This window comes from Schistocerca gregaria, chromosome 1 (assembly GCF_023897955.1).
Source record: "Schistocerca gregaria isolate iqSchGreg1 chromosome 1, iqSchGreg1.2, whole genome shotgun sequence".
In the NCBI taxonomy this organism is placed as follows: domain Eukaryota; kingdom Metazoa; phylum Arthropoda; class Insecta; order Orthoptera; family Acrididae; genus Schistocerca; species Schistocerca gregaria.
Window position 1 is genome coordinate 531,634,346 of NC_064920.1, and position 27,855 is coordinate 531,662,200.

Genomic DNA, 27,855 nt, shown 5'->3' on the forward strand with positions numbered 1-27,855 from the left:
ATGTAAGCAAACTATAAATCCTATACCTCTACAATAGTATATAAAGAACAATAACATTTGTATTCTCACTATTTTGTAGCTATTTCAATGAGTACATTGTATTTCATTCCTCATTGTATTTGCTTATTCATTTGTTTCGTGTATATTACTTTACTTTCTTTTCCAATGTCGACGTTTTCATTCTCAGATTGCAAAGAACACAGTCTGAAATACGTCTGAATCCAAAAGTAAATGGAAATCCTTTAGTGAAAGAGGCTGTACACCTAATGCAACCATGACTATCTGCTGTAAGTCACGTTATGTTTAATGCAAAGTGGACTAACCACAAAAAAATCGGGAATTTTAAAGGTCAAGATGTAATCTGGTCGTTTAATCCGCTTACGAGACCTGCAGTACTGCTATAGGCTAAAAGTTGTAACATAAAGTTGTAACATACAATGACTGGGTAAAGAACAGAATGTTTGCTAAATCCAGTATCTTTCTACCTTGATTATCTCTGGTGGAGGAAGGTTGTGGTTAGTCCACTATTGCTCTCAGTGCCTCATTTTTGAAACAACTTTTGATATCTAGGAGTGATTTATTAAATGTTGTAGTAGATGAGAATGATGTTGAAGGGATAGTGGAGGACACCTGGCCATTATTGCATGACATATCATGATACTGCTCACACCAAGTGCTGTAAAAAACTCATTGAGTATGGCAAAGTTCTCATTTCAGTTGAAGTAAAGCAGGATGCTCAATTGATAATGGCAAAGGATCGAGGGGGCTTGACATATCCCTAAAAGACGTAGCGGCACGTGCAACTTATGTTTATTTAAAGAAGACATAGTCTTGAATCTATTAGGTGTTCCATACTGCTCAGTTGTGTAAATATTGTATTAAATAATTATACTAAGAGAAGAAATGATGCAACTCTGAAGAAAAATATAAATGTTTTTAAAAGAATGAAAAATGTAATTAAAGGATAATTTCATTTTTTTATTGACATGTAGAATACTGTTTTGGAAGTCATATTATGAGGTGAAATAAAAAGTCACTTTTATGTTTTTATTTAATTGCATTCTGTTTCTTCCCACCCCCTCGCTTTCTCTCTCTCTCTCTCTCTCTCTCTCTCTCTCTCTCTCTGTGTGTGTGTGTGGGGGGGGGGGTTCTTTTTTCCTGTCTGTGTGTGTGTGAAAATTGCATGTCACAGAATTTCTCAGTTATTTTAAAGAGTCATTAATGTGTGTTTCCTTACTCATTGATGACATCAACATGAATCAGTAGATTCTGTAATATTTGCATTAATTTGTGTGCTGCTTCTTTAAATGTGTGTTCGTAGGAACAAAATTTTGGTGGTTAGGTTTCAGTAACAGAATATGAACATGGCATGCTCCCGCTATATTTTACAATTTGTGATTCACATCTGCACTTGTTTTCCATTATAAGGTATTAATGTTTTATTCTGATCACACACACACACACACACACACACATGTTTGAACATAAAACATGTGCCGATATAATTTGCTAATTGTAATGCAAAAAGGTACATATTACCATTTGTGTATTCTCACTCTATGAGCCTATGTTACAATTATCAAGTTGCACCTCAACTATGTCGAAATATTGCGAATATGAGATTTGCAGTTATAATAAGCACCAGTGAAGGAAATTATGACCATGTTTATTGTACATTATTTGAAATGAAAATTTATTTCATGCCACAAGATGCAGGAAGTAATGTTACATTCACTTAATTGGACAGTCCGTGTTGTAGGGCCTGCCAAAGTGCCAATATTGTATGACCCCTGATGTAACATCACGGCACTTGCTGTGAGGATTTGTTTCTAGGTGGCGTTGGCAGAAATAGGTCAGGCAAGTGAGATGTGTGGTGTAGTAGAACCATGCCATTTTTAGCCAAAAGCTGTTTAACAGTTGCATTGTCGTGGTAGAAGAACCAGTCTCCTGTTTGCCACAAATCGAGTCTTTTTTGATGAACACTGTTGCGCAATCTTCTTAAAACTTTGGTTTGACTGATGGTCTGACCTGGGGGAACAAACTCTGAATGATCTATGCCCTTGGCATCTAAAAAGCATATCTTCATTGTTTTTAGGTTTCATTTGACTTGACCTTTTTCTGGATGGATTGATGATAATGTCTTCCACTGGCTTGACTGTTGCTTTGTTTCTGGGTCATAGTCATAGGACCATGACTCATCATCAGTAATGACCTTTGACAGAAAATATGGATTAGTTTCAAACTGTTGTTTCAAAGCCCAACATGTTTCAACTTGACATTCCTTTTGATTGTTTGTCAGAATACAAGGAACAAACTTGGCAGCAACCCTTTTCATTCCCAAATCTTCCCTGAAAATTGCTGAATCGAGCTCCAAGATAATCCACTAATCGCTGACATTGCCTGTGGACAGTCGGTGATCAAAAGCTCTCGAAGTTTTTCAATATTTTCGTCGATTCCGGGAGTTGATGGACGTCCAAATCAGGGTTTGTCATCAATCAAGAGGTTGCCATTTCAAATCGAGTAAATCACTCGTACACATTGGTGTTGCCCATAGCTTCCTCTTGGAAAGCTGTTTTCAATGTTAAAACCTTTAAGCAGCATTTTCACTTAGTAGAAAACAAAATTTCACAACTGCACATTGTTCACTTAAACTTATCATCGTAAAAAACGAAACAAGAACAAAACAGCACAAGAAAAAATGATCACTGCAGATGAATGGAACAAGTCAGGTCGGTAACGCAAGGTGCACTGAACTGGCAATGACCTCGTATTCCCGCCAAAAGACACAGAAACCTATCTGTCTTGCTGAGTTGTAGACGGAACAGGGGTGACAATACCTACTAGAAGTTTCTCCCGAATTGAGTATGAGCTGAAGGTGGTTGGCCGACAACTCATAGGGTGGGAGGTATTCCCTTTGTAAAGGGCATGGTAATTGGCTGCAAAGAGAGTTCACGCTAACGAGGCGATATTTGCTATAACTGGGCACTGCACGGTGGCGGGGACTCCCTGGCTCGTGTCGATAGGACACACTTTCCTGGATAGCATAATGAGACGTTGCTGGCGAGGTGACAGTGAACATTTGCACCATTTGATTCGAAAGTGTTGATTTCGTCACTTGGAATGGCATCATTCGTTTCGCTGTGAACAGAGAAACGAACCTGTACTTCTTTATGGAGATTGAGGCATTACGAAGTGCTTCTTTACAACCACACATTTTAGTAGTCTCTGCTCCTGGCTTGTGAACAAGCAGAATTCTTTCTTGTGTCCAGCATTGTACAAAAGAAGCTTGGAGCCTAGGACTTTGCAGAGGCTGTTTTGTTTCCGTTGTGTACTCAGAATTTTAGCTACACAACGCACTTCGTCTGCACAAATACCGGTAGTGCCGAACAGATCGTCTCTGCAGAATTGCTCTTCCTAGCACTGAATTCGGCGATATACGCACCACGGCTCGGCAGATAAGGAATCTTTAACAGTAAATGTGCCAAGTCCCACTTCTTTAATCGCAGAGCTCTCCAGTCAGGATGGAGGCTTTCTTAACTTCGATGCTAATCAGTATCAGTCAATTAGTGTTTCCGTTATATAAATGGAGAAGCGACTTCAAGTCAAGTCATAGATGTTTTACCAATCTAAAATTTAGATTAATGAGTAGGAATTAACGTTCTATGTCTACAGTTGCTCCATTTGCAAATTTTTCTTCGAGAGTTGTTTTTATAGTACAGTACCCAGTTATTCAGCAGATTATCAGAATGGCCAATGGGAAATGCAAGCAAGATTAACGACATACCCAACTATAACAACCAATCAAAACAGCTGTCACTGAGCACTGCCTCAGCTATAATCATTAAATGAAACACGATGGGACCAGTAGCCTACTTTGGTGCAAACACCAAGTTTTTGGGGCAACATGATTAAGGAGTCTATAGAAATAAATATGACAGAAAAACATAATAAACAGGGATGGCGCTTTCAACTTAAATAACACTTTTGGTCCCACACTCAATTTACTAAAATCTCGCTGGCCATCACATCCACCAGAGTTGGAAAATGCTAGGAAATTTTGCGTTTCGAGGAATATCAGTGCAAGCTCTGAAAAACGAAAGAGCATCAAAGAGCTTAGAGGGCGTCAGAAATCGAACTCGGCTATAAACAGCGGCATGAGCCCAGCAATAGTTCACAGTTTAGCTGAAGTCCATGTAGCGAGTAGGCCTTCGCGTAACGGCGAAACTCGCAGCACATGAAGACGACGGCTGTCAGTCATCGAGATATTGTGCGTAACATGGAGAGAACAACACGGCAGAACGCTCGGAGCCACACTATTAATCAGTTGGATTGAGGAATCCCCAGACAGCAAATGAAAACTCTGTTAAGAAGAGAGATCACCATATCCCGACGCTCGAAGTTAAGAAATTAAGCAGTTGTCTAAAAGTAACGCCCAAGATCGTTCATGTCAGAAGGAGTTAATTAAGTCTAAACTATATTTCCGGAGGGCAAGTCTACATTTGTTGTACTCGGTATATGACAGTGAAGCGACAGTAGTTAATTGCTATATGTTGGGTAAACTAATTAGGGCGGCCCATTTAGAATTACAAGGCCGTGGGTTGCTAATTAACGGGACTAAGTATAAAGTGACTAGACCTGCATTCCATTTGCCAGCCACTATGAGAGGAGTCATTCTACTGAATGTGACATAGCCACAGTTATTCTGGACAGGCGAACCCTTGGACATGTTATCCAAGCAGGATATTACTCTCCTCACCGACACCTGGGAACAGCGTTGGACCATTCCTTGAGTCAGAGGATAGCCATGCAGCAGAGGAGGATTACGACCGAGCAATTGTTAATATGAAGCAGTATCGGAATGAAAGATGAGTGACACAGTGACCTCGAGTGGCGCGATTCCAAGAACTGTAGTGACTCTGTTCTTGCTTTGCCTAGCCTTTACGTAACTTCTTTGTGGAGTATGGCAATATAATACCATGGCCTAAGTTCTAGCGAAAACGAAACAAGAAGTGGTAATTTAGCTACAAGAATGATTGCACTGGCCTCCTTGGATGGGAAGCCAGCCGTGTGGCGACATGTAGGATTGTATAGGCCGACAGGGAAGTGGACTGCATAGCGAAGGCAGCTAGATGCAGCAGAAATAGCAATTCGCTGCAATAGGTGCTGCAGTGATTCAGGCGATGTCAGCACACTAGTGCGAACAGCCATTAGTTTTAGGGAAACAAATCCGGTAGACAGAGAGTTATACAGGATTTGTATCAAAAGTAATGAGACTGTAGATATCGTACAACCACTTCAATGTATCATCCTTGAGAGTCAACAACCCGCAGCATGCGAAACTTCCATGCTTCAAACGCTGCCGCAGACGCTGAGGCTGGGATGGCTTTCAAAGCCCTCATCATGGCGGCTTGGACCTCCCCCAGGGTCCCATGACGGAGTCCTTGTAAGGAAGTTTTTAGTTTGGGGAACAAAAAAAAATCTGTCGGGGCCACATAGGGATTGTAGAGGGCTGGGGAATCATTGGAATCCCTCTCATGGCCAGGTGGCTGGCCACCATGAAGCAAGTGTGACTCGGCACGTTGTCATTAGCCAGCTTCCAGTCATTGGCGATGGCTCAACTCACGTGATGTACCCTGGCTTTCAGCCACTTGAGCACTTCCCAATAAAAAGCACCGTTTACAGTTTGGCCTTGGGGCACAAACTCATGATGAACTAAGACCCTGACGTCGAAAAACAAAATCAGTATGGCTTCTACCTTCGATTAGCTCATGCAAGGTTTTTTTTTTGGACGTGGGGATGCGTGGTGTGCCATTCGGCACTCATGCACTTTGTCTCCGGATCGTACTGTAACACCCAGGTTTCGTCTATGGTGATAACGTTATCTAAAAATTCCGGATCAGCTTCAAGGCTCTGGAGATTGTGTTGGCAGGTGTCCACACGTGCTTGCTTTTGAATGTCTGACCATCTTGGCACAGATCCTGCCAATCGACAATTCTTTGGTGATGATGTTGTGCACTGTCATTTTATCAAGTCTAAGGGCGTCTTGAAACTCATCCGATGGTCGGTGTTCAATAAAACGCGCACACGGTCGGCGTTTTCTTCACTTTTGTTGGTTGACAGGCGTCCAGAGTGGTCCTCATGCTCGGTGCTGTCCCGGCCCCATTCAAAGCTCTTCACCCACCTGAAAACCTAGGCTTCTGACAGGTAATCATCGCTATAGGCTTGCCGACACATATCCAACGTTGCCGCACCCGTTCCTACTCTCACACAAAAGTTGATGGCCTAGCGTTGCTCTTATCGTTCGCTGGATGTTGCGCCACGACCGACGACTTTGCGACGTGTCCACTCAATGCATGTTTCTGCCGAGAGAAGAGCTCACAGGCGACTGGCACGTTACGCATTTTTGCTCAGACATACACCAGCACGAATCCTCCCGGAGGAGCGCGTGCTGCGAAGTACAGTCGCCTCAGCAAAAAATCCGTCTAATTACTTTTTATGCAAACCCTATAAACAGGGCTGTATTTTGAGACAGAGAAGATTAGTTGTTCAAGTGTCATCTTCTGCATATAGTCGCCAAGTCTAGCTGCAACACCATTCTAAATCTGGGGTTGCACTGAGTTGCAGGTCGACGGAGCATCGCCAGCCGCAGACACAGGTTCGAGTCCGGGCTGCATCTGCTGCCTTCAGCGCCAAGTTCCTGGTGGGATCTAGCGCCGCCAGCGTCCCGCCATTGCATACTGCCACCAGCATTGGATTCCTACCGCGATTTGAAGCACAGCAGTATCTGCCGTCCGAATGCTGCCTATGGGCAGTGGGTAGAATCCTGAATAGAGCAGTCTTTTCGCCCCACTATGGTGAACATGGAGCAGGATAGAAGAGGCCATCCAGAGAGGTCCGGCCAATGCCATCGCTGAGAGAAGCAGTGCGCCGCTGACATCACGACTGTGGCTAGAGCTCCTATATAGGAGTCTTGGCCTTGCATCCACAGGCTTTCCGTAAGCGTTGCTGGGCGCTAACACAGCACTCCTGGCGAACGCCACCACCCATACGTCACCGCCGTGTGAGGAGAGGCATGTTCGTTTTACTGAACCACAAAGCAAAAGTACCAAGGCTAATGAAGACGTTGTTTGTTGTCAACAAATTTTGTACTGAATCCTCCACCACACCATTCACCCTTCACGCAGCAGAGAATGAGGACGCTGGCGTATTTAATAGGTGAAATTTTTAAGTATACTGGAAACATTACAGAAACTCGTTAAAAATGGTAAACAATCATACCATAAATACAAGCTGGGCCAGAACTAAAAATTGGTGAAAGGTACATAAAACTGAATCACCAAAACACTAACTGAGCTCGATTACCACTTAACTCAAATTAGAAGTTTCTAGATTTTGCAAATATTCTGACTGCCCTGTTTCGAAGAGCTGGCTACGTCTTATGGTGTGACGGTATATCAACATATCATTTTTAACAAGCTGTGTGAACAATGTAAAAGGAATCATCTCTGTTGGCAATATTATAGCGCAAGTTCTTAATAACACACAATTCATTCCATGTCAAGCTACCTAAATTTAAACAGGGTCCCCACTCAATCCTCTCCAATTTTGATTATGTTTTTACAAGACGTATGAATGGGTCTTACAGGAAGCCACACCAAATAAAAGGGTATGAGAAGAATATTAGATCACAAGTCATAATCTTGTAAAAGCCAGTTTTTCCATATCACTACAGATATTAATAAATCACTAAGTTTTCTCATGACCTAAGAGGCCTCCCACGTTGAAACTTAGTGATTCTGCTCAACTTTTTAAGTACAATAGTCTAGTTGCTGAACATGGACTCATTGTACAGTAGATTTATCGCAATCTGCTGTGAATTACATAGTAATTATTTGAGTAATCAGGATGTCATTTGCACAGCCTTATGACATACTGGCTGGCTGCAAATGAGGAAAAAATCATCATCAAAAATTAATTCTGTTATAAGATACAACCTGTTAAAACATGATCTACATTTTTGACGTCAAGAGTTATGAGCTACTTTCACAGCAACTTGTGAAAAAACTACTGCACACTGAATAGATACTCAACAACTAGTTGTTGTACCTAAAAGTTGACCAGGATCATCAAGTTTCAGCGTGGGAGCCGCCTTAGATCATGAGCAAACTTTCTGATTCATTCATAACTGTCGCAATGTGGAAAAACTGGATTTTACATGAGCATAGCTTCTGGCTCCAGCATCCTACTTATCAAGTTACAATTTGGTATGGCTTTATGTAAGACGCACACATGCATACATACTGTAAAAAACTTAAACATAATTGGAGAGGGTCGAGGTCTAAAGGTTTAGACCACTTGGCATGGAATGGCCCAAGCAACAGATCATAACATGACAGTATGTGTAAGTAAAACTCATATGTCCATTATAAATACGTAAAATTTGGTTTAAAACATAGAATTATGGCGAATTTGTTTTTCAAACGTTCGAAAACACATTCAATTATACGCCAATGGCTGTTATTTGCTGTGCCCAAATAAATTTAAAACATGTTATAATTTTCAGTCGCAAACTGGTAACGTATTTTTTTCTGTCCCTAAATAAATAGCTATGCGGTTCGGGGCCCCTTAACGCTGATGACTCGGAACATGTGGTACACGTGTCATATGGATAAACCGGCTGTGAGGCGACCACTGTACTTTCACGTGGCAATCGAGGATAAGTCACAATTACTACCACTACTTGACGTTTCATAAATCTGACGCTTTGTTGATTTGTTGTTTTTCTGCTGTTCCTCTTTTTTATAACTAAACATATCCCGACTTTTTAACTTAGAATACGGTGCGCCGACATTATATGATGACTCCAGTAATGTAATACTACAACCTCGTGCGTACCGCTCCCATAGGGATCTTGAGGATAAGCATAGATTATCTACAGCAACCACGGAGGCATGTAAACTCTCTTCCCGTGCTCCATACGCGAATGGAACGGGAAAAAACCCTAATAACTGGCACCGTGTAATGTACTCTCTGCCATGCACAGTGGTTCGCAGAGTACAGATGAAGATGTAACTTCGTGCAGATAAATATGTAACTTCGATTTATTGTTAGAAAACTGGAAAAATGCAAACAGTCTGCAAAAGGAGATTCCTTACAAATAATTCGTACTACCCATAGTGGAATATTGCTCAAAGTGTGTGAGACCCGTACCAGATAGGACTAAAACAAGATAAGGGCGACACGAATGGTCAAAGGTCTGTGAGGGTGTCACAGAAATGCTGAAGGAACTGAACTGGCAAGCTTTTGAGGAGGGACGTACGCTAACCCGAGAAAGCCTTCTCACAAAGTTTCAAGAACCGCCTTCAAATGATGATGATTCTAGGACTAGGCTGCAACCCCTTACTTATCTCTCCCTAGGGGATCATGAGGACAGTATTAGAATAATTACAGCATACACAGAGGCACTGAAGGAGTCATTCTCCCCATGCTCCACACGTGAATGGAACGGGAAAAAGACATAATAATTGGTACAGTGGCACGTACTATCTGTCAACTGTTTGCAGAGGATGGATGTAGATGTACATACAAACCGACAAACGCTCAGCCGGCATAATACTGCTTGCTGAGCAGTGTACCTGGGGACATTCTCACTTCATTCAGGTATTCATTCATGGTATTGTGATTTACAGTATGTGTATTATTTCGAAACACAGAAAATTCAAACAGTTTGAATACAACTACTTCATAGCCAGGTATATTAAAAAAACATTAGAGTAAACCTAAACATCAGCTTATCTTATATTTTAGTCTCTTACTATTCTTAAATAAAAGAAATTATTCAGATAGTGAAGGGAGACGAAAATTTAATAGTAATGGGTGACTGGAATTCGAGTGTAGGAAAAGGGAGAGAAGGAAACATAATAGGTGAATATGGATTGGGGCTAAGAAATGAAAGAGGAAGCCGCCTAGTAGAATTTTGCACAGAGCACAACTTAATCATAGCTAACACTTGGTTTAAGAATCATGAAAGCAGGTTGTATACGTGGAAAAACCCTGGAGATACTAAAAGGTATCAGATAGATTATATAATGGTAAGACAGAGATTTAGGAATCAGGTTTTAAGTTGTAAGACATTTCCAGGGGCAGATGTGGACTCTGACCACAATCTATTAGTTATGACCTATAGATTAAAACTGAAGAAACTGCAAAAATGTGGGAAATTAAGGAGATGGGACCTGGATAAACTGAAAGAACCAGAGGTTGTACAGAGTTTCAGGGAGAGCATAAGGGAACAATTGACAGGAATAGGGGAAAGAAATACAGTAGAAGAAGAATGGGTAGCTCTGAGGGATGTAGTAGTGAAGGCAGCAGAGGATAAAGTAGGTACAAAGACGAGGGCTGCTAGAAATCCTTGGGTAACAGAAGAAATATTGAATTTAATTGATGAAAGGAGAAAATATAAAAATGCAGTAAATGAAGCAGGCAAAAAGGAATACAAACGTCTCAAAAATGAGATCGACAGGAAGTGCAAAATGGCTAAGCAGAGATGGCTAGAGGACAAATGTAAGGATGTAGAAGCTTATCTCACTAGGGGTAAGATAGATACTGCCTACAGGAAAATTAAAGAGACCTTTGGAGAGAAGAGAACCACGTGTATGAATATCAAGAGCTCAGATGGCAGCCCAGTTCTAAGCAAAGAAGGGAAGGCAGAAAGGTGGAAGGAGTATATAGAAGGTTTATACAAGGGCGATGTACTTGAGGACAATATTATGGAAATGGAAGAGGATGTAGATGAAGACGAAATGGGAGATACAATACTGCGTGAAGAGTTTGACAGAGCACTGAAAGACCTGAGTCGAAACAAGGCCCCCGGAGTAGAACTACTGACGGCCTCGGGACAACCAGTCCTGACAAAACTCTACCAGCTGGTGAGCAAGATGTATGAGACAGGCGAAATACCCTCAGACTTCAAGAAGAATATAATAATTCCAATCCAAAAGAAAGCAGGTGCTGACAGATGTGAAAATTACCGAACTATCAGTTTAATAAGCCACGGCTGCAAAATACTAACGCGAATTCTTTACAGACGAATGGAAAAACTGGTAGATGCAGACCTCGGGGAGGATCAGTTTGGATTCCGTAGAAATGTTGGAACACGTGAGGCAATACTGACCTTACGACTTATCTTAGAAGAAATATTAAGAAAAGGCAAAACTACGTTTCTAGCATTTGTAGACTTAGAGAAAGCTTTTGACAATGTTGACTGGAATACTCTTTTTCAAATTCTAAAGGTGGCAGGGGTAAAATACAGGGAGCGAAAGGCTATTTATAATTTGTACAGAAACCAGATGGCAGTCATAAGAGTCGTGGGGCATGAAAGGGAAGCAGTGGTTGGGAAAGGAGTGAGACAGGGTTGTAGCCTCTCCCCGATGTTATTCAATCTGTATATTGAGCAAGCAGTAAAGGAAACAAAAGAAAAATTTGGAGTAGGTATTAAAATTCATGGAGACGAAGTAAAAACTTTGAGGTTCGCCGATGACATTGTAATTCTGTCAGAGACGGCAAAGGACTTGGAAGAGCAGTTGAACGGAATGGACAGTGTCTTGAAAGGAGGATATAAGATGAACATTAACAAAAGCAAAACGAGGATAATGGAATGTAGTCAAATTAAATCGGGTGATGCTGAGGGAATTAGATTAGGAAATGAGACACTTAAAGTAGTAAAGGAGTTTTGCTATTTAGGAAGTAAAATAACTGATGATGGTCGAAGTAGAGAGGATATAAAATGTAGACTGGCAATGGCAAGGAAAGCGTTTCTCAAGAAGAGTAATTTGTTAACACCGAATATAGATTTATGTATCAGGAAGTCGTTTATGAAAGTATTTGTATGGAGTGTAGCCATGTATGGAAGTGAAACATGGACGATAACTAGTTTGGACAAGAAGAGAATAGAAGCTTTCGAAATGTGGTGTTACAGAAGAATGTTGAAGATTAGGTGGGTAGATCACATAACTAATGAGGAGGTATTGAATAGAATTGGGGAGAAGAGAAGTTTGTGGCACAACTTTACTAGAAGAAGGGATCGGTTGGTAGGACATGTTTTGAGGCATCAAGGGATCACAAATTTAGCATTGGAGGGCAGCGTGGAGGGTAAAAATCGTAGAGGGAGACCGAGAGATGAGTACACTAAGCAGATTCAGAAGGATGTAGGTTGCAGTAGGTACTGGGAGATGAAGCAGCTTGCACAGGATAGAGTAGCATGGAGAGCTGCATCAAACCAGTCTCAGGACTGAAGACAACGACAACAACTATTCTTAAGAAATAAAAAACGTACAACGCTTCATTGTGCATTTGTTTCTTCGCATTTAACCTTTCATTGAGCGGTTTTTTGTCTTAAGAATCTTTCGCAGACTAGCTTATGAATCATAGATGACAGAAATACAAATAATTTTTATTTTTTTAATTTTTTGCAAAATGTGGCAGTGTTTTTTGACACTGTACAAGTTTGAATTTCTTTGCCCTGTTACAATTAGGACGGTGCAGGGGCGTGGACCGTACATGTCTTATCGTTTCTCCATAGGCCTATAAAGGCTGAAAAGTATTTAAACCGACAAACTCTGGGAGGTTGTAGGGCACATCAAAACAAATATTTTTCCCTAATGTCATTTTTTCCTATGAAGATTATTTAAACCGGTGGAGGCCGTATTACGCTCTTCAGTTGTTAGAGGGCGTATTACGCTCTTCAGTTGTAGGCAACTGCTGTCCACCAATGCATTGTCTCTGTTTAAAAAAAAATGGAGCGACACACCTGGAGTGGGTACACTGATATGGCTGGTGCCTACTACGAAGCGCACCACAACGGACGAGCTGCACAGCGGGTTTATCAGCAACAATATCCGAATCGCCGTATCCCACATCATACGACCTTTGATATTGTGTGCCAACGTCTGCGTGAGACCGGGTCATTTAGCACATTACCTGGACAGGGACGCTGCAGTTTGAGAAAGCTGTCTTGTAGGATGTGGGGCGGCATCATTCAATGAGCACTCGTGCAATTGCACGTAACATGGGGACAAATCGGACGAAAGTAAGAACAGTCCTCCGAGAGCAGTTGTTACGTCGATTTCACTTACAGCGTGTCCACAACCTGAAATCAGTTGATTATCCACCCAGAGCACAGTTTTCGCAGTGGTAGGTGGAACAGTGTGAAATGCATCCTACATTTCCGTCCTCTGTGTTGTTAAACGATGAAGCAACGTTCGGGCGTGATGGAGTCTTCAATATGCACAATTCACATGTCTGGAGTGAGGATAACCCACATGCCACAGTTACTAACGCTCATCAAGTGCGGTTCTTCGTTAATATGTGAGTCGGTGTTGTTGGGGACTGTTTAATTGGGCCGTGTCTGCTACCTAGGCCATTAAGTGGCAGGCACTATTACAATTTTCTCACCAGAGCATTGCCAGAATTGCTGGAAGACGTCCCGCTCCCCACAAGACAACGTGTGTGGTTCCAACATGACGGGGCGCCGGCACATTTCAGTCGTCGTGTGCGTCGACTCCTGGATCGACGCTTCCCAGAAACGTGGATTGGCAGAGGTGGCCTGTAACATGGCCTGCTCGATCCCCAGATATGTTCCCTCTGGACTTTTTTGTGTGGGGAGAGATGGGCAACCTTGTTTACGCAACTTCTATTGCATCAGATGAGGATCTGGTTGCCCGGATAGTAGCAGCAGCAGGAACAATTCAGAATACTCCTGGGGTTTTTGCCCGTGTCAGACAGAACATGATCCACGGTGTAACCATTGTTTACGTGTCAATAGAGGCATTTTTGATAATTTACTATAATCGAAATTGGGTTGTGTTAATGTGTTGTCTCTTGGTCATAAAAAGTGGAAAAGTGTTTGTTGGTTTAATTAATTTGCCGCCAGAGAGATCTTTCTCTACCCGTTTAAATACTCCTCATAGGAAAAAATGACATTAGGGAAAAATATTTGTTTTGATGTCCCCTACAACCTCCCGGAGTTTGTCGGTTTAAATACTTTTCACCCTGTATATCCCGCCGATTTTGATTTGGCAATGCTGCTGATGAGTGTCGGAGCAACAGAACAGAAAGTGAAAGAAAAGAAAAAAGAGATAAACAAGCAGCTACACGAACTGTGAGCTTTATGGAACGAATATGAACAAAAATACTGAAAACTGTTTGAATCAATCACTGAAAGTGAACTCATTAGTGAGTACTAATACAAAAAAAATTTCCTGGTTCAGCGCACTTCCGTCAAGATAGAAAAAAACAAAAGTCTTGTGTAGGACACTGGAACAGTAATAATTAAACGAGAAAGAAGGCAAATGCAAACACGTGAATCTGTGGCGACTCTAGGTTTCTATGTTGCTTTCTTAGTATTACATTTCATTCCATTTTCGGTAAATTGTTTTCAAAGACGATTGAAAACTTGCTAATAAATATGTTAATTTTTTAAAAGTTTGATTCGGACTGATTGCAAAATTTATGCCAGACAACATTTTTCTCTTTCCTTATATTTTCCTCTCGTTTGTTGTTAAACCGCCTGATGTGTTCTACAAGTATCCAAGTTGTGTAATGTGTTCGTTCGTGGATCATGATGTCATTCCCTTTAGGACAGGTATATGTTTAACTCAATTTTTATTATCTACGTGAAAAAATAAATTTATAAGTAACACTGCACTATAGTTGGGTAAATACTATCGTCATCTTTTCTATCACAGTAGTTTAACAAATTTACATTGATATCTTCACAAATTATGTCTCTCTCTGAGAGACACCCAATAAGGCATCAAAGTTGTAGTCACAATTTTCCAGTAACCTAGGGGAAAATAACAACCATGATCGTATGGCGTTGTTCCTTTTTTTAAATGTTACATGTCAGCCCACAAACACCTCTTCTGTATCGATACAAAGTTTACTTATTTATTTTTGAATTTATACTCTTTTTTAATTAACATGAACACTATTTTGTCCATATTGTGTCTATATGAATATACAGCTAATTTGTAAACATTACATGAAGATTCTCTACCCCTGTTGTTATACTGTACAATGGTTCAAATGGATCTGAGCACTATTGGACTTAATTACTGAGGTCATCAGTCCCCTATAACTTAGAACTACTTAAAACTAACTAACCTAAGTACATGACACACATTCATTCCCGAGGCAGGATTCGAACCTGCGACCTTAGTGGTCGCGCGGTTCCAAACTGTAGCGCCTAGAACCGCTCGGCCACCTAAGCCGGCTGTTATACTGTACCCAAAAAGAAATATTACATCAAATACTTTTAAATTCTTGACGATTTCGATAGAAACTAATAACTCACTTATTTTATTTACAACTGCTGTAGTATTCTGATGAACCAACTTGATTTCATCTCTGCCCTTCTTTTTGCGACGAACCTGTAGACGCACAATTAGACTTCCAAAGGTGCAATGCAGTTAAGCTGACAGTCACAATGCTCTGTAAAATAAGCCATTTCTTTCACGTAAGACTGTAAGTCCTAGTGAGAGAGTTATTTTAATCGAAATTTGTGCATAAATTTGACTCCACACTGGAATTTACAAAAGGACAGCACATCTTTACTTAAAAGCTACCTACCCGAGCGTAGTGCTGAAAACTTTGGGGACCTCTATTGCTCCCGCGTTTTCCGATTTAATTTGTGAATGGTAAGTGAGAACAACGATTCGTGGTGTAAGTCTCCACCAGACCCGGAATTTTTGTGATTTTATCGCCTTAGATTTCCTCCTTCCCCCCCTCCCCCAAGATGTATGTGAGAGTAAGCTTCCTGATTCTTTTTGCAACATCTATTCTAGCAATATATCATGGAAATTGTTCGTGTCGTACAACGCCTCCCGTTTTAGCGTTTGCGACTGGAGTAGGGTCAAAAACCTTGATGACGCTTTCGCTCTTTCTGAACCAATCAATCATGAAATATATTGTTCTTTACTGGATCTTCTCTACCTCGTATGTTAATCATAACTTTTGAATTTCGCTTGCTGACGAATGAGTACTCAAGAATCGTTGAAATGAGTGATTTGTAAACTACTGCCTTCGTGGATAATTACTTTTCCATAGGATTCTTAGAATCATTCTTATTTCCTATGACTAGTTTCGTGTCATTTTTCTGCTTTAAATCGCTCCGGACACATCGTCTTACGCATTTTACAATTGCGACGTATTTCCACTGACTGATCCCCGGTCGTATAACGAACACTAATGCGTCTTTTCATTTATCTGTGCACAGTATGCCACTCTTGTTTATATTGAGTCTCGGTGGCCTGTCCCTTACCCAAGTGACGATCCTCTGCAAGTCTTTACAGTCAACCGTATTCCTTCACTGCCAGAGAACTATGAGCAGTTCACTACTCTGATATATAAATCTGCACTGAAAAGCATTCCACGCGGTGCGAGGAAAGGATATACTCAGTGCTGGACGTGAGAGCGTGAATCATTATTCGAAGAATACCAGGAAACGGAAAACTATGATGTTGCGGATCAGTTGGTTCAAACAATGAACGAAAAATGCAGGTGTAGATGGATGGAAACGATAGAGAGCATGGAGTCTGCTAAGAAGATTAGGAGGAGCTACAACCCTACACACACCACAGACGAGAATGACAACCACCCAGATAACGTTGCACATAAAACAAGTCTCGAAAACCCATCTAAGAACATCTGAAAAGAAAGACTTCGATCATACGATAAAAAAGGTAATGAAGAACAAACAGGAAAACACAGATCTGATAAAAGATGTAGAGATTCAAGAGATCAATATCACACCGACAGGACTAAAGGCTGGCAAAGCAGCAGGAGTAGATGGAATCCTACCATAATTCCTTAAAAATCTAGGACCAGTAGGAAGAAACTGGCTAGCAAAACTCTACTCTCAGGGCATCAAGCAGAACAAAATACCTACTATATGGAAAAAAAGCTAAGGTAGTCGCTGTACTGAAACCAGGGAAGACTGGGGACAACCTCAAACATTTTAGACCAGTTTCTCTTTTATGCACTGTGTATAAATTACTTGAGAGAATTTTGATGACCAGAGTCTCCCCGTTTATAGAACTGTACCTACCAACAGAGCAAGCAGGTTTTAGGTCTAAAAGAAATTGCTGTGATCAAGTCTTTGCCCTCACAGCCTTTGCAGAAAAGAGCTATCAGGATAAGAAGAAAACTTGCATGGTCCTATTGGATCTAACCTCAGCATATGATACAGTGTGGAGGGATGGCCTACTCTATAAAATGAAAAGAAAAATTAGAGTAACTCTTAATGGCAAAAACACCAGACGCAGAGGACTCAATGGACTCCCACAGGGCTCGGTATTGGCCCACTTATTGTTTAACTTGTACCCTGTGAATATCCCAGAAACAACCTCCTGTAATGCGCGGATGATATGGAAATATCTTATCAAAGGAAATTTTTTGAAAAACTAGTGCAGAAATTGAAAGAAGACCTAAACCTGTTGCATCTGTACTACACTAAATGGCATCAACAACATAATCCAAACGAGACAGTAAGTGTAAACATGCATCTCAGTAACAGAGAAGCCAAGAGAAAGCTGAACATCTGCATGAATTATCACACCATTGAACATGAAGATAACCCTCGGTACCTTGGAGTAAAGCTCGACCAGTCCCTAACATACAGGGCCCATCTGGTGGATAAAAAACAAAAACTGAAATCTAGAAACGCCATTCTTGCCAAACTCACCGGAACCACCTGGGGATGTGATGCAATACCTTGAGAACTTCAGCCTTGGACTGGTAAACCAGCTTGGCCGAGTATTGGGCACCTGTATGGGCCAGAAGTGTGCATATACCAAAAATCGATATCCAGCTAAGGTGCTGGAGTTTTAACACGTTTAGCGATTTGAGCTCTTTCTCAATACCACTGATACTTAACCTTCGCAGCGATGGAAGAATTAAGTTGGGGTAATATCCCAGTTTGTTTGTTTTTTTTTTTTTTCGTAGGAATACTGAAAACGGGGGTCTGCATTTCTGCTTATGGTTTGCTACTCTCAATATGAGTTCCTCTCGTTATTGTTTTTACATATGACCAGAATTTCTTTGGGTTTTGTGAGAAATGCTTCACCGATTGCCTCTTGACAGCCAAACGTGTTTCCTTCAGTGTCTCCTTGTCAACAGTCACATGCTTTGCTTTACAGCTTTAAGCAGTAATCTCTGTTTGTTTATAAGCTTCTTTACAGAAACTCTATACCATGGAGAATATCTCCCATGATGAACTGTTCTACTAGGTACTTATCCGCCAAGTGTATGGAGAACTTTTCTTCTAAAGCCGAGCCACATTTCTTCTACATGCACTTCTCCAGAGGAAGTCTTCAAGTTCCTTATTGAGATGCGAGACTACTGCCTCGTTATCTGATTTGCTGAACACATAACTCCTTCTTCTTGGTTTAGCTGCCCATTGTAATTTGGTATATATTGCTGCTACAACTGCCTCGTGGTCACTGATACCAGTTCCATTGTGCACGAGGGCTGTTGAGAAAGTAAGGTGACTTTACAAATTGCGCAGACAACTTACTTGTGACTATCGATCTTTTTTGTGTTACGTTGGTACACGTGTCCCGAACTTGTGTTCACGTTTCAAGTGTACAGCATACTTCATTTGTGTTTGACTGATAGAAAGGTTAGACATTTTTTAGTCTGCTCGGCGATTTTCGATTATTATAAAAAAAGGAGCAAAGAATTTGCGTCAAATTTTGTGTGAGAAATGGAATCAAGTGTTCTAAAACACTTGAAATGTTGCCAGCATACGGTTAGTCTGCTCTAAGTAAAAAAAAAATGTTTACAAGTGGTAAAAGCTCGTCTAAGATGGACAAGAAGATGTCAATGACGCACCTCGATCTGGACGCCCCAGTACATCAACAACAGATGAAAACATCGAAGCTGTGAAGAAAATTGTTTTGGAAAATTGTCGAATTACCGTAAGAGAAGTTTCTGTTGGCATATCGGCCGGCTCGTGTCACGCAATTTTTTCGAATGTTTTGGGCATAAGACGTGTGTCAGCGAAGTCTGTTCCAAAACTTCTCAATTTTGATTGGAAGAAGCGTCGCACGAGCATCGCTCAGGAGCTCTTGACTGACATCAACGACAATCTTGATTTGCCCAAATGGGTCATAACTGGTGCCGGAACATGGGTTTACGGTTATGACGCCGAAACCAAAGGCCAGTCGTCTCAAAGCGAGCATCCCGGAGGGCCAAGACCGAAGGAAGAAAGCACGCCAAGTTTGGGCAAATATCAAAGTTTTGCTCACTCTTTTTTTCAATTACCGTAGCGTAGTGCATCATTAATTTTATCCTTAAGGTAGTACGGTCGACAAGGAGTATTTATTACCTTGACGTTATGCGCCGTTTTCTTCACGGGTTTTTGCCGCCTGTGACTTTTTCGTGTTCCCAAAACTGAAGAGACCTATGAAAGCACGAAGATTTTCAACGACTGAGGATATAAAAACTCCATCGCTGGAAGTACTCAAGGCTGTACCAAAAAGTGCTTATGAGAAGTGCTTCGAGGACTGGAAGAAACGTTGGCACAAGTATATTGTATCTGAGGGGGATTACTTTGAAGTGAAAAACATGAATATTCATGAATAAATAAATATTTTTTCATAAAAAAAACTTCTCCCATGAACCATGGACCTTGCCGTTGGTGGGGAGGCTTGCGTGTCTCAGCGGTACAGATGGCCGTACCGTAGGTGGAACCACAACGGAGGGGTATCTGTTGAGAGGCCAGACAAACGTGTGGTTCCTGAAGAGGGGCAGCAGCCTTTTCAGTAGTTGCAGGGGCAACAGTCTGGATGATTGACTGATCTGGCCTTGCAACATTAACCAAAACGGCCTTGCTGTGCTGGTACTGCGAACGGCTGAAAGCAAGGGGAAACTGCAACCGTAATTTTTCCCGAGGACATGCAGCTTTACTGTATGATTAAATGATGATGGCGTCCTCTTGGGTAAAATATTCCGGAGGTAAAATAGTCCCCCATTCGGATCTCCGGGCGGGGACTACTCAGGAGGACGTCGTTATCAGGAGAAAGAAAACTGGCGTTCTACGGATCGGAGCGTGGAATGTCAGATCCCTTAATCGGCCAGGTAGGTTAGAAAATTTAAAAAGGGAAATGGATAGGTTAAAGTTAGATATGGTGGGAATTAGTGAAGTTCGGTGGCAGGAGGAACAAGACTTTTGGTCAGGTGAATACAGGGTTATAAATACAAAATCAAATAGAGGTAATGCAGGAGTAGGTTTAATAATGAATAAAAAAATAGGAGTGTGGGTAAGCTACTACAAACAGCATAGTGAACGCATTATTGTGGCCAAGATAGACACAAAGCCCATGCCAACTACAGTAGTACACGTTTATATGCCAACTAGCTCTGCAGATGATGAAGAAATTGATGAAATGTATGATGAGGTAAAAGAAATTACTCAGGTAGTGAAGGGAGACGAAAATTTAATAGTCATGCGTGACTGGAATTCGTCAGTAGGAAAAGGGAGAGAAGGAAACATAATAGGTGATTATGGATTGGGGCTAAGAAATGAAAGAGGAAGCCGTCTGGTAGAATTTTGCACAGAGCATAACTTAATCATAGCTAACACTTGGTTCAAGAATCATAAAAGAAGGTTGTATACATGGAAGAATCCTGGAGATACTAAAAGGTATCAGATAGATTATATCATGGTAAGACAGAGATTTAGGAATCAGGTTTTCAATTGTAGGACATTTCCAGGGGCAGATGTGGACTCTGACCACAATCTATTGGTTATGACCTGTAGGTTAAAACTGAAGAAACTGCAAAAATGTGGGAATTTAAGGACATGGGATCTGGATAAGCTGAAAGAACCAGAGGTTGTACAGAGTTTCAAGGAGTGAATAAGGGAACAATTGACAGGAATGGGGGAAAGAAACACAGTAGAAGAAGAATGGGTAACTCTGAGGGATGAAGTAGTGAAGGCAGCAGAGGATAAATTAGGTAAAAAGACGAGGGCTGCTAGAAATCCCTGGGTAACAGAAGAAATATTGAATTTAATTGATGAAAGGAGAAAATATAAAAATGCAGTAAATGAAGCAGGCAAAAAGGAATACAAACGTCTCAAAAATGAGATCGACAGGAAGTGCAAAATGGCTAAGCAGAGATGGCTAGAGGACAAATGTAAGGATGTAGAAGCTTATCTCACTAGGGGTAAGATAGATACTGCCTACAGGAAAATTAAAGAGACCTGTAGAGAGAAGAGAACCACGTGTATGAATATCAAGAGCTCAGATGGCAACCCAGTTCTATGCAAAGAAGGGAAGGCAGAAAGGTGGAAGGAGTATATAGAAGGTTTATACAAGGGCGATGTACTTGAGGGCAATATTATGGAAATGGAAGAGGATGTAGATGAACACGAAGTGGGAGATAAGATACTGCGTGAAGAGTTTGACAGAGCACTGAAAGACCTGAGTCGAAACAAGGCGCCCGGAGTAGACAACATTCCATTAGAACTACTGATGGCCTTGGGAGAGCCAGTCCTGACAAAACTCTACCAGCTGGTGAGCATGATGTATGGGACAGGCGAAATACCCTCAGACTTTAAGAAGAATATAATAATTCCAATCCCAAAGAAAGCAGGTGCTGACAGATGTGAAAACTACCGAACTATCAGTTTAATAAGTCACAGCTGCAAAATACTAACGCGAATTCTTTACAGACGAATGGAAAAACTGGTAGATGCGGACCTCGGGGAGGATCAGTTTGGATTCCGTAGAAATGTTGGAACACGTGAGGCAATACTGACCTTACGACTTATCTTAGAAGAAAGATTAAGAAAAGGCAAACCTACGTTTCTAGCATTTGTAGACTTAGAGAAAGCTTTTGACAATGTTGACTGGAATACTCTCTTTCAAATTCTAAAGGTGGCAGGGGTAAAATACAGGGAGCGAAAGGCTATTTACAATTTGTACAGAAACCAGAGGGCAGTCATAAGAGTCGAGGGGCATGAAAGGGAAGCAGTGGTTGGGAAAGGAGTGAGACAAGGTTGTAGCCTCTCCCCGATGTTATTCAATCTGTATATTGAGCAAGCAGTAAAGGCAACAAAAGAAAAATTTGGAGCAGGTATTAAAATTCATGGAGAATAAGTAAAAACTTTGAGGTTCGCCGATGACATTGTAATTCTGTCAGAGACGGCAAAGGACTTGGAAGACCAGTTGAAGGGAATAGACAGTGTCTTGAAAGGAGGATATAAGATGAACATCAACAAAAGCCAAACGAGGATAATGGAATGTAGTCAGATTAAATCGGGTGATGCTGAGGGAATTAGATTTTGAAATGAGACACTTAAAGTAGTAAAGGAGTTTTGCTATTTAGGAAGTAAAATAACTGTTGATGGTCGAAGTAGAGAGGATATAAAATATAGACTGGCAATGGCCAGGAAAGCGTTTCTGAAGAAGAGAAATTTGTTAACATCGAATATAGATTTATGTATCAGGAAGTCGTTTATGAAAGTATTTGTTTGGAGTGTATGGAAGTGAAACATGGACGATAACTAGTTTGGACAAGAAGAGAATAGAAGCTTTCGAAATGTGGTGCTACAGAAGAATGCTGAAGATAAGGTGGATAGATCACGTAACTATTGAGGAGGTGTTGAATAGGATTGGGGAGAGCGTGGAGGGTAAAAATCGTAGAGGGTAAAAATCGTAGAGGGAGAATACACTAAGAGATGAATACACTAAGCAGATGCAGAAGGATGTAGGTTGCAGTAGGTACTGGGAGGTGATGAAGCTTGCACAGGATAGAGTAGCATGGAGAGCTGCATCAAACCAGTCTCAGGACTGAAGACAACAACAACAACAAAAATGAGAAGTCACATTACTTTCTGAACACACCTGGTACATCCTCGAAGAGATCAGGTCTGTTATTTTCTATTAGATTCAATATCAGAGAACCATTGAATCTTCAAACAATCGAACACAGGTGTGTAAATCAGCTTCAAACTTCTGATCACTTTACAAATTAGCTAATGTTTTACATACAAGGTGAGTAACTATTGCCACCAAGAATAACTCCGAAAATATGATAGGAGCTGAAAAGTCTGTTGGACACAAGTTGCATGGGACAATGGGGTCCATAATATGACGTTGGTTTTTCGTTGCTAAGTGGGGTCGTTTCAGGGATATGGAAGTCAACTTTGTTTTTTAAAATGGGATGCTATAGTTTCTGATAGCAGCTATCGAGACGAATCCATTGCTGTGTAGCAGTAAGTTCTTTGAAGGTCAACGAAGGTCACAAACATGGCCCTAACGTCTACTTACAGAAAGTGTTCGAAGTCATGACCATTGGTATCAATGCAGTGCTGCAATCTTCTTACCATGGATTGATTGGTATTCCTTATCACATCGGCACTTATCGAAGCACGTGCTCTGACATTTCTATCTCGCATACCTTCAGATGTAGTTGGAACATCTTTATAAACAACGTCCAGAGGTGTCAAGTCTGGCGAACGAAGTGGCCACGACACATCTCCTGCGCGTCCAATCCAACGATTTACGAACTGTCTCTGCAACTCAATTCTAACCATCAGCGAAAAATGTGCCGGAGACCCATTGTGTTGATACAACATTCTGTTCCTTGTTCCTAAAGGTATTTCTTCCAATCACAGACCTAATGTTTGTAGTTCCTACCATTAATATTTCCTTCGATGAACTAAGGGCGTATAATTCTGTCCTCCAGAATCCTACACCATATATTCACCAACTACGGTTTTTGGTGTGCAACTTGACGCAGCCATCACGGATTTTCAGTTGCCCAATAATACTTGATATGCAAATTAACATTTCCATGGTTCGTGAATGTAGCCTCAGTAAATAAAATCAAATTAATAAATGTGTCATCCCTCTGAATCTGAAGTGGAGTCCATCAGCAGAATTCAATGCGACGTATACGATCCGTACCAGTTAAATCTTGATGGGGACTGATATGATAAGGATGGTATTTATGGCGATGCAGAACACGAACAACTCTACCCTGGCTAATGCCAGATTCACTTGCGATTTGACGCAAACTAACACAAGGATCTTGAACCACAATGACAAGAGTACCAATTTCCGTTTCCTCGTTAGGAACTTCCCTTTGCCGGATATGATTCCGGCGCGTTAAAGATCCAGTTGTTCTCAGTTTATCATACACATATTTAAATGTACGATGTGTAGCGTGAGTACGTTGAGGATATCTTTCAGCGCGTAAGTCTCTAGCTCTCACTGAATTTCGTTGGCATTCTCCGTAAATGAGAGGTGTGTCGACTCGTTCTTCGAAGGAATATATCATTCACATTCGCTTGATTCATCGATACTAGTCTTATCGTTCCTATTAGTGTTGTATTTCGAAACCTTCGAATGGCGTTTAAATGTCAATGGCAGGTTAGATGAATACGCCATATTCGGTGAATATTTACTATTTGCACGATATGCGAGAGAGAATTGTCAGGGCATGTGCTTCGATAAGTGCCGAAGTAATAAGGAATACCACTCAATTCGTGATAAGACGATTGTAGCACTGCAGTGATACCAGTGGTCATCATTTCGAACACCTTCTGTAAATGGAGGTTCGTGCCACCTTTTTACCTTTGTTGACCTTCAAAGACCTTAATGTTCCACATCACTGGATTCGTCTCGATAGCAGCTATCAGAAAACTAGTACCAAACTATAGCATCCCATTTAAAAAAAAAATAAAGTTGATCTTCCTATCTCTGATGCGACCCCATCTAGCGACAAAAAACCAACGTCATGACCTGCGTTGTCCCATGCAACATTTGTCCCACAAATTTTTCAGCTCCTACCATACTTTCGGAGTTATTGTTGGTTGCAATAGTTAGTGACTCATCCTGTATTTGACGTTAACCATGCAAGGGAGAAACAATCTATAAAATATTTTAAATTTGTTGAAAGTCGCTAAGTGCTCTCATTGTTGGACAATGGATGAATGTAGTCTGGGTGCGGTGCTCTGTTTCAAGCAGACGCTAGTTTTCCACGCATCTGACTGTTTATGAAGCCATACCTCCTGAACATTGTGTCGTGTAATTACATAATTTAGCAGCTACATTCACTGGTCTATGTGGATACTGTCTGCAAAACGTGTTGCGAATACAGTTAGCTGTAAAGATGTAATAAATTAAAGCGTCATTTCTGAGGTGATTGGTGGATAATCGAAGTCTCCTCGGAAAATGGCAGTATTACTGGGAAGCTTACATACTACTGACAACAGGTTTTCGCTAAATGTTTCGACTGCATCTGGAGGTGAGTCTGGTGCTCGATAGCAGGACCCGCATATAATTTTATGGCCACCCATGATAATGAATTTTGCCCGGAGAATCTCTCGTGCAGTTTCGGTTTTTGTCGTGGTAGATTTGAGTTTCTTGTCTGCTGAAACAAATATATGACCTCCATTTTTCCATGAACCTATTCTTTCGTTATACACGTAGATTTGCCCCCAAAATTTCACTGCTGTTAGTTCCGAGTTTTAACCAGCTTTCCGTACGTACTATTATGTGTGCTTCATTGGTTTTTAGGAGCGCTTCAAACACTAGCAATTCTTCGACAGTTAATCGCTAGGATTTTAATATTCCCGCCTGTAGGGGGCATTATTTGTATCTTATTCTGGCAGTTCTATGTCCCCTACAGCAATCAATATGTGGAATGGGTGCCGAGGCAACTTTCAGCTTTTATTTGTGAACAAGACTTTAATTTCATTTAATCAATGCGTTAGCTCTCTTTGCCTTCGTTCAAGAATCCATCTAGGTTACTAAGCCACGTAGCGTGTTTCTCGACTCTTACACCATTTCCGGCAGAATGAGGTCTTAAGAATATTGCACAATACTCTTCCTACAGTATTTGCTAACTAAAAATGATTTTACAGCCATTCTTAACAGTCCGTTTAATACTGGTATTAGAACAACCTTATAGTCACTAATTTATTGTGCTAGGATAGTTATAACAAGCTGTTCGGATCCCACTATGATCAGGCGATCTGAGGTGTTAGGCTAACGAGTTGGTTCTCTCACTCAAAATAAATTTCAGTTAACACTTTTATTACAATATCTTACGAATCCCTATCCCTGGAAAATATCCTAATCACACGAGACTTTCCAGTCTATAGCTGATACGCTCGAATTTCCCTTGTTACAATACCACCATCAGGAAATTAATGCGCTACATTCACCAAGCTTCCGTTATTCCCCAACTGCTCATGAATCAGGCGAGTCATCTTTTTCTTCTTCAGTAACATGACTTCGTATGTAATTATTTTACGCAACGTAACGGTATGTTATTTGTTTCTGAACAGGATTTCCCTCATTGGGTGGAATAAGTCGCATGGACAAAACTTTTCCAAATCCTGTTTGCTATCTGCCATGCATTTTATATCTTTAGGTAAGTGATTGAAGGTTTTTCTGTAGCAGCATTAGTCACCCCTCTCTGAACTTTCCAACGATAAATAAAGAAGGTAACATTTTTAAGGTACTACAGAATAACTATCTTCGTTACCATTGAAGTGGATTATGTAGAACAAATTTCGAGAAAAATATATACTCTGACCCCATAACAAAAATATTTAACTTTTTGAAGAATTGTGAGTAGGGTTTTTATGATCGAGAATTCATATTATACCTTTATTTTTAATTGAAAACTTTGTTTTATTATGAATCAGTAACTTGTACAATAAGGCCATACAAGAAACCACTCCAGACTCTAGAGATATGAGGATGGAAAAGATAGGTCACTCTCAAACGAACAAGTACTGAGAAGAGTAAGAGAGAGAAGGAAATTATTCAGCACAGTCATCACTAGGAGAAAAAACGTGGCTAGTTCCACCATTCATAGCATTCCACTAACCTGGCCGATTCAACACTGGAGGAAACAGAACAGGGAGGCTGGCTACAAAATTTCATGGACAAATTTAAGGCTGATAGGAAATATAAGAACACTGAAAGATTAACTACAAGCACGAAGAAAACGTGCGTGAGCCCATCAGTCCTCGCGAAGAGGAGCAGAGGAACTAGACTGCACAATAAAACTTCATAGGCTATTTCTGTTACGAAATGTTTTAGACCGTGTTATGCACTTAGCCTTTTAATGACAGAATCAATTTTTATTCAGCACTACAACCCAACAGACAACACCTGAGCGACTTTCTTTGCAGCCTTGTGAAACAGCCTACAATAACAGCATTCAGTAGTCTGCAACGAAGTATACTTGACCCATTCTTCCTTAACAGCACATTTAGTATCATTTACTGTACGCGACGTCTTAAGGAAATTCTTGTGCTAACATTAAATACTTCTTAAGCATCATTAGAGGACAAATCACAAAAGAAAATTTGGTATTTACCTTCTTTATCGTTGAACCTTTTTACAGGAGCTTTCGAGAAAGACATGTTACTGAACAATCAACTACAAATTTTTTCCTCATTTACGGAATGTAAAGGCCCAAGAAGAGCTTTACAGCGAGAGGGCACGAAATTTGCTTACATTAGCGCATGCGATCAAGGAAAACCAAAGAATACTAATTTTCGCAATTTTTTGGTTCACTGTTAATTTATCTGTGACGGTACATTCTATGACCAGCGAATATTTATGCTGTGAACTAAAAGGTTTTTCTGTTCAGTACTGTGCACTTTTAATAATAATAGATGGCTGAAAATACCAAACAATTTTATGCCCCTTTGTGTCATAATAACAATTTTCTGGTTCATCATCATGTTTAATGTTAATAACAATAAAAAAGAATATTCTTTTAAAGAGTCATTACGAACTGGGCACCATTAATACTATTTCTGGATTT

The 27,855-nt window shown here is 40.7% G+C and overlaps 1 protein-coding gene across 6 annotated transcripts in view; it reads right to left on the reverse strand.

Annotated features, from left to right (window-relative positions):
- The window catches only part of LOC126355145 (cingulin-like), a 507,535-nt gene extending 479,903 nt beyond the window's left edge, over nucleotides 1–27,632 (reverse strand). Inside the window, exon 1 of one of the 6 annotated variants that reach the window (XM_050005361.1) lies at nucleotides 27,403–27,584. In XM_050005361.1, the coding sequence (XP_049861318.1) occupies nucleotides 27,403–27,448 (46 nt within the window). In that variant the 5' untranslated portion in view covers nucleotides 27,449–27,584. Of the gene's footprint in view, nucleotides 1–27,402 lie in introns of all 6 variants that reach the window. The other 5 variants (XM_050005344.1, XM_050005351.1, XM_050005368.1 and 2 more) reach the window with 5 other exon arrangements.
- Between the last annotated feature and the right edge of the window lie 223 nt (nucleotides 27,633–27,855).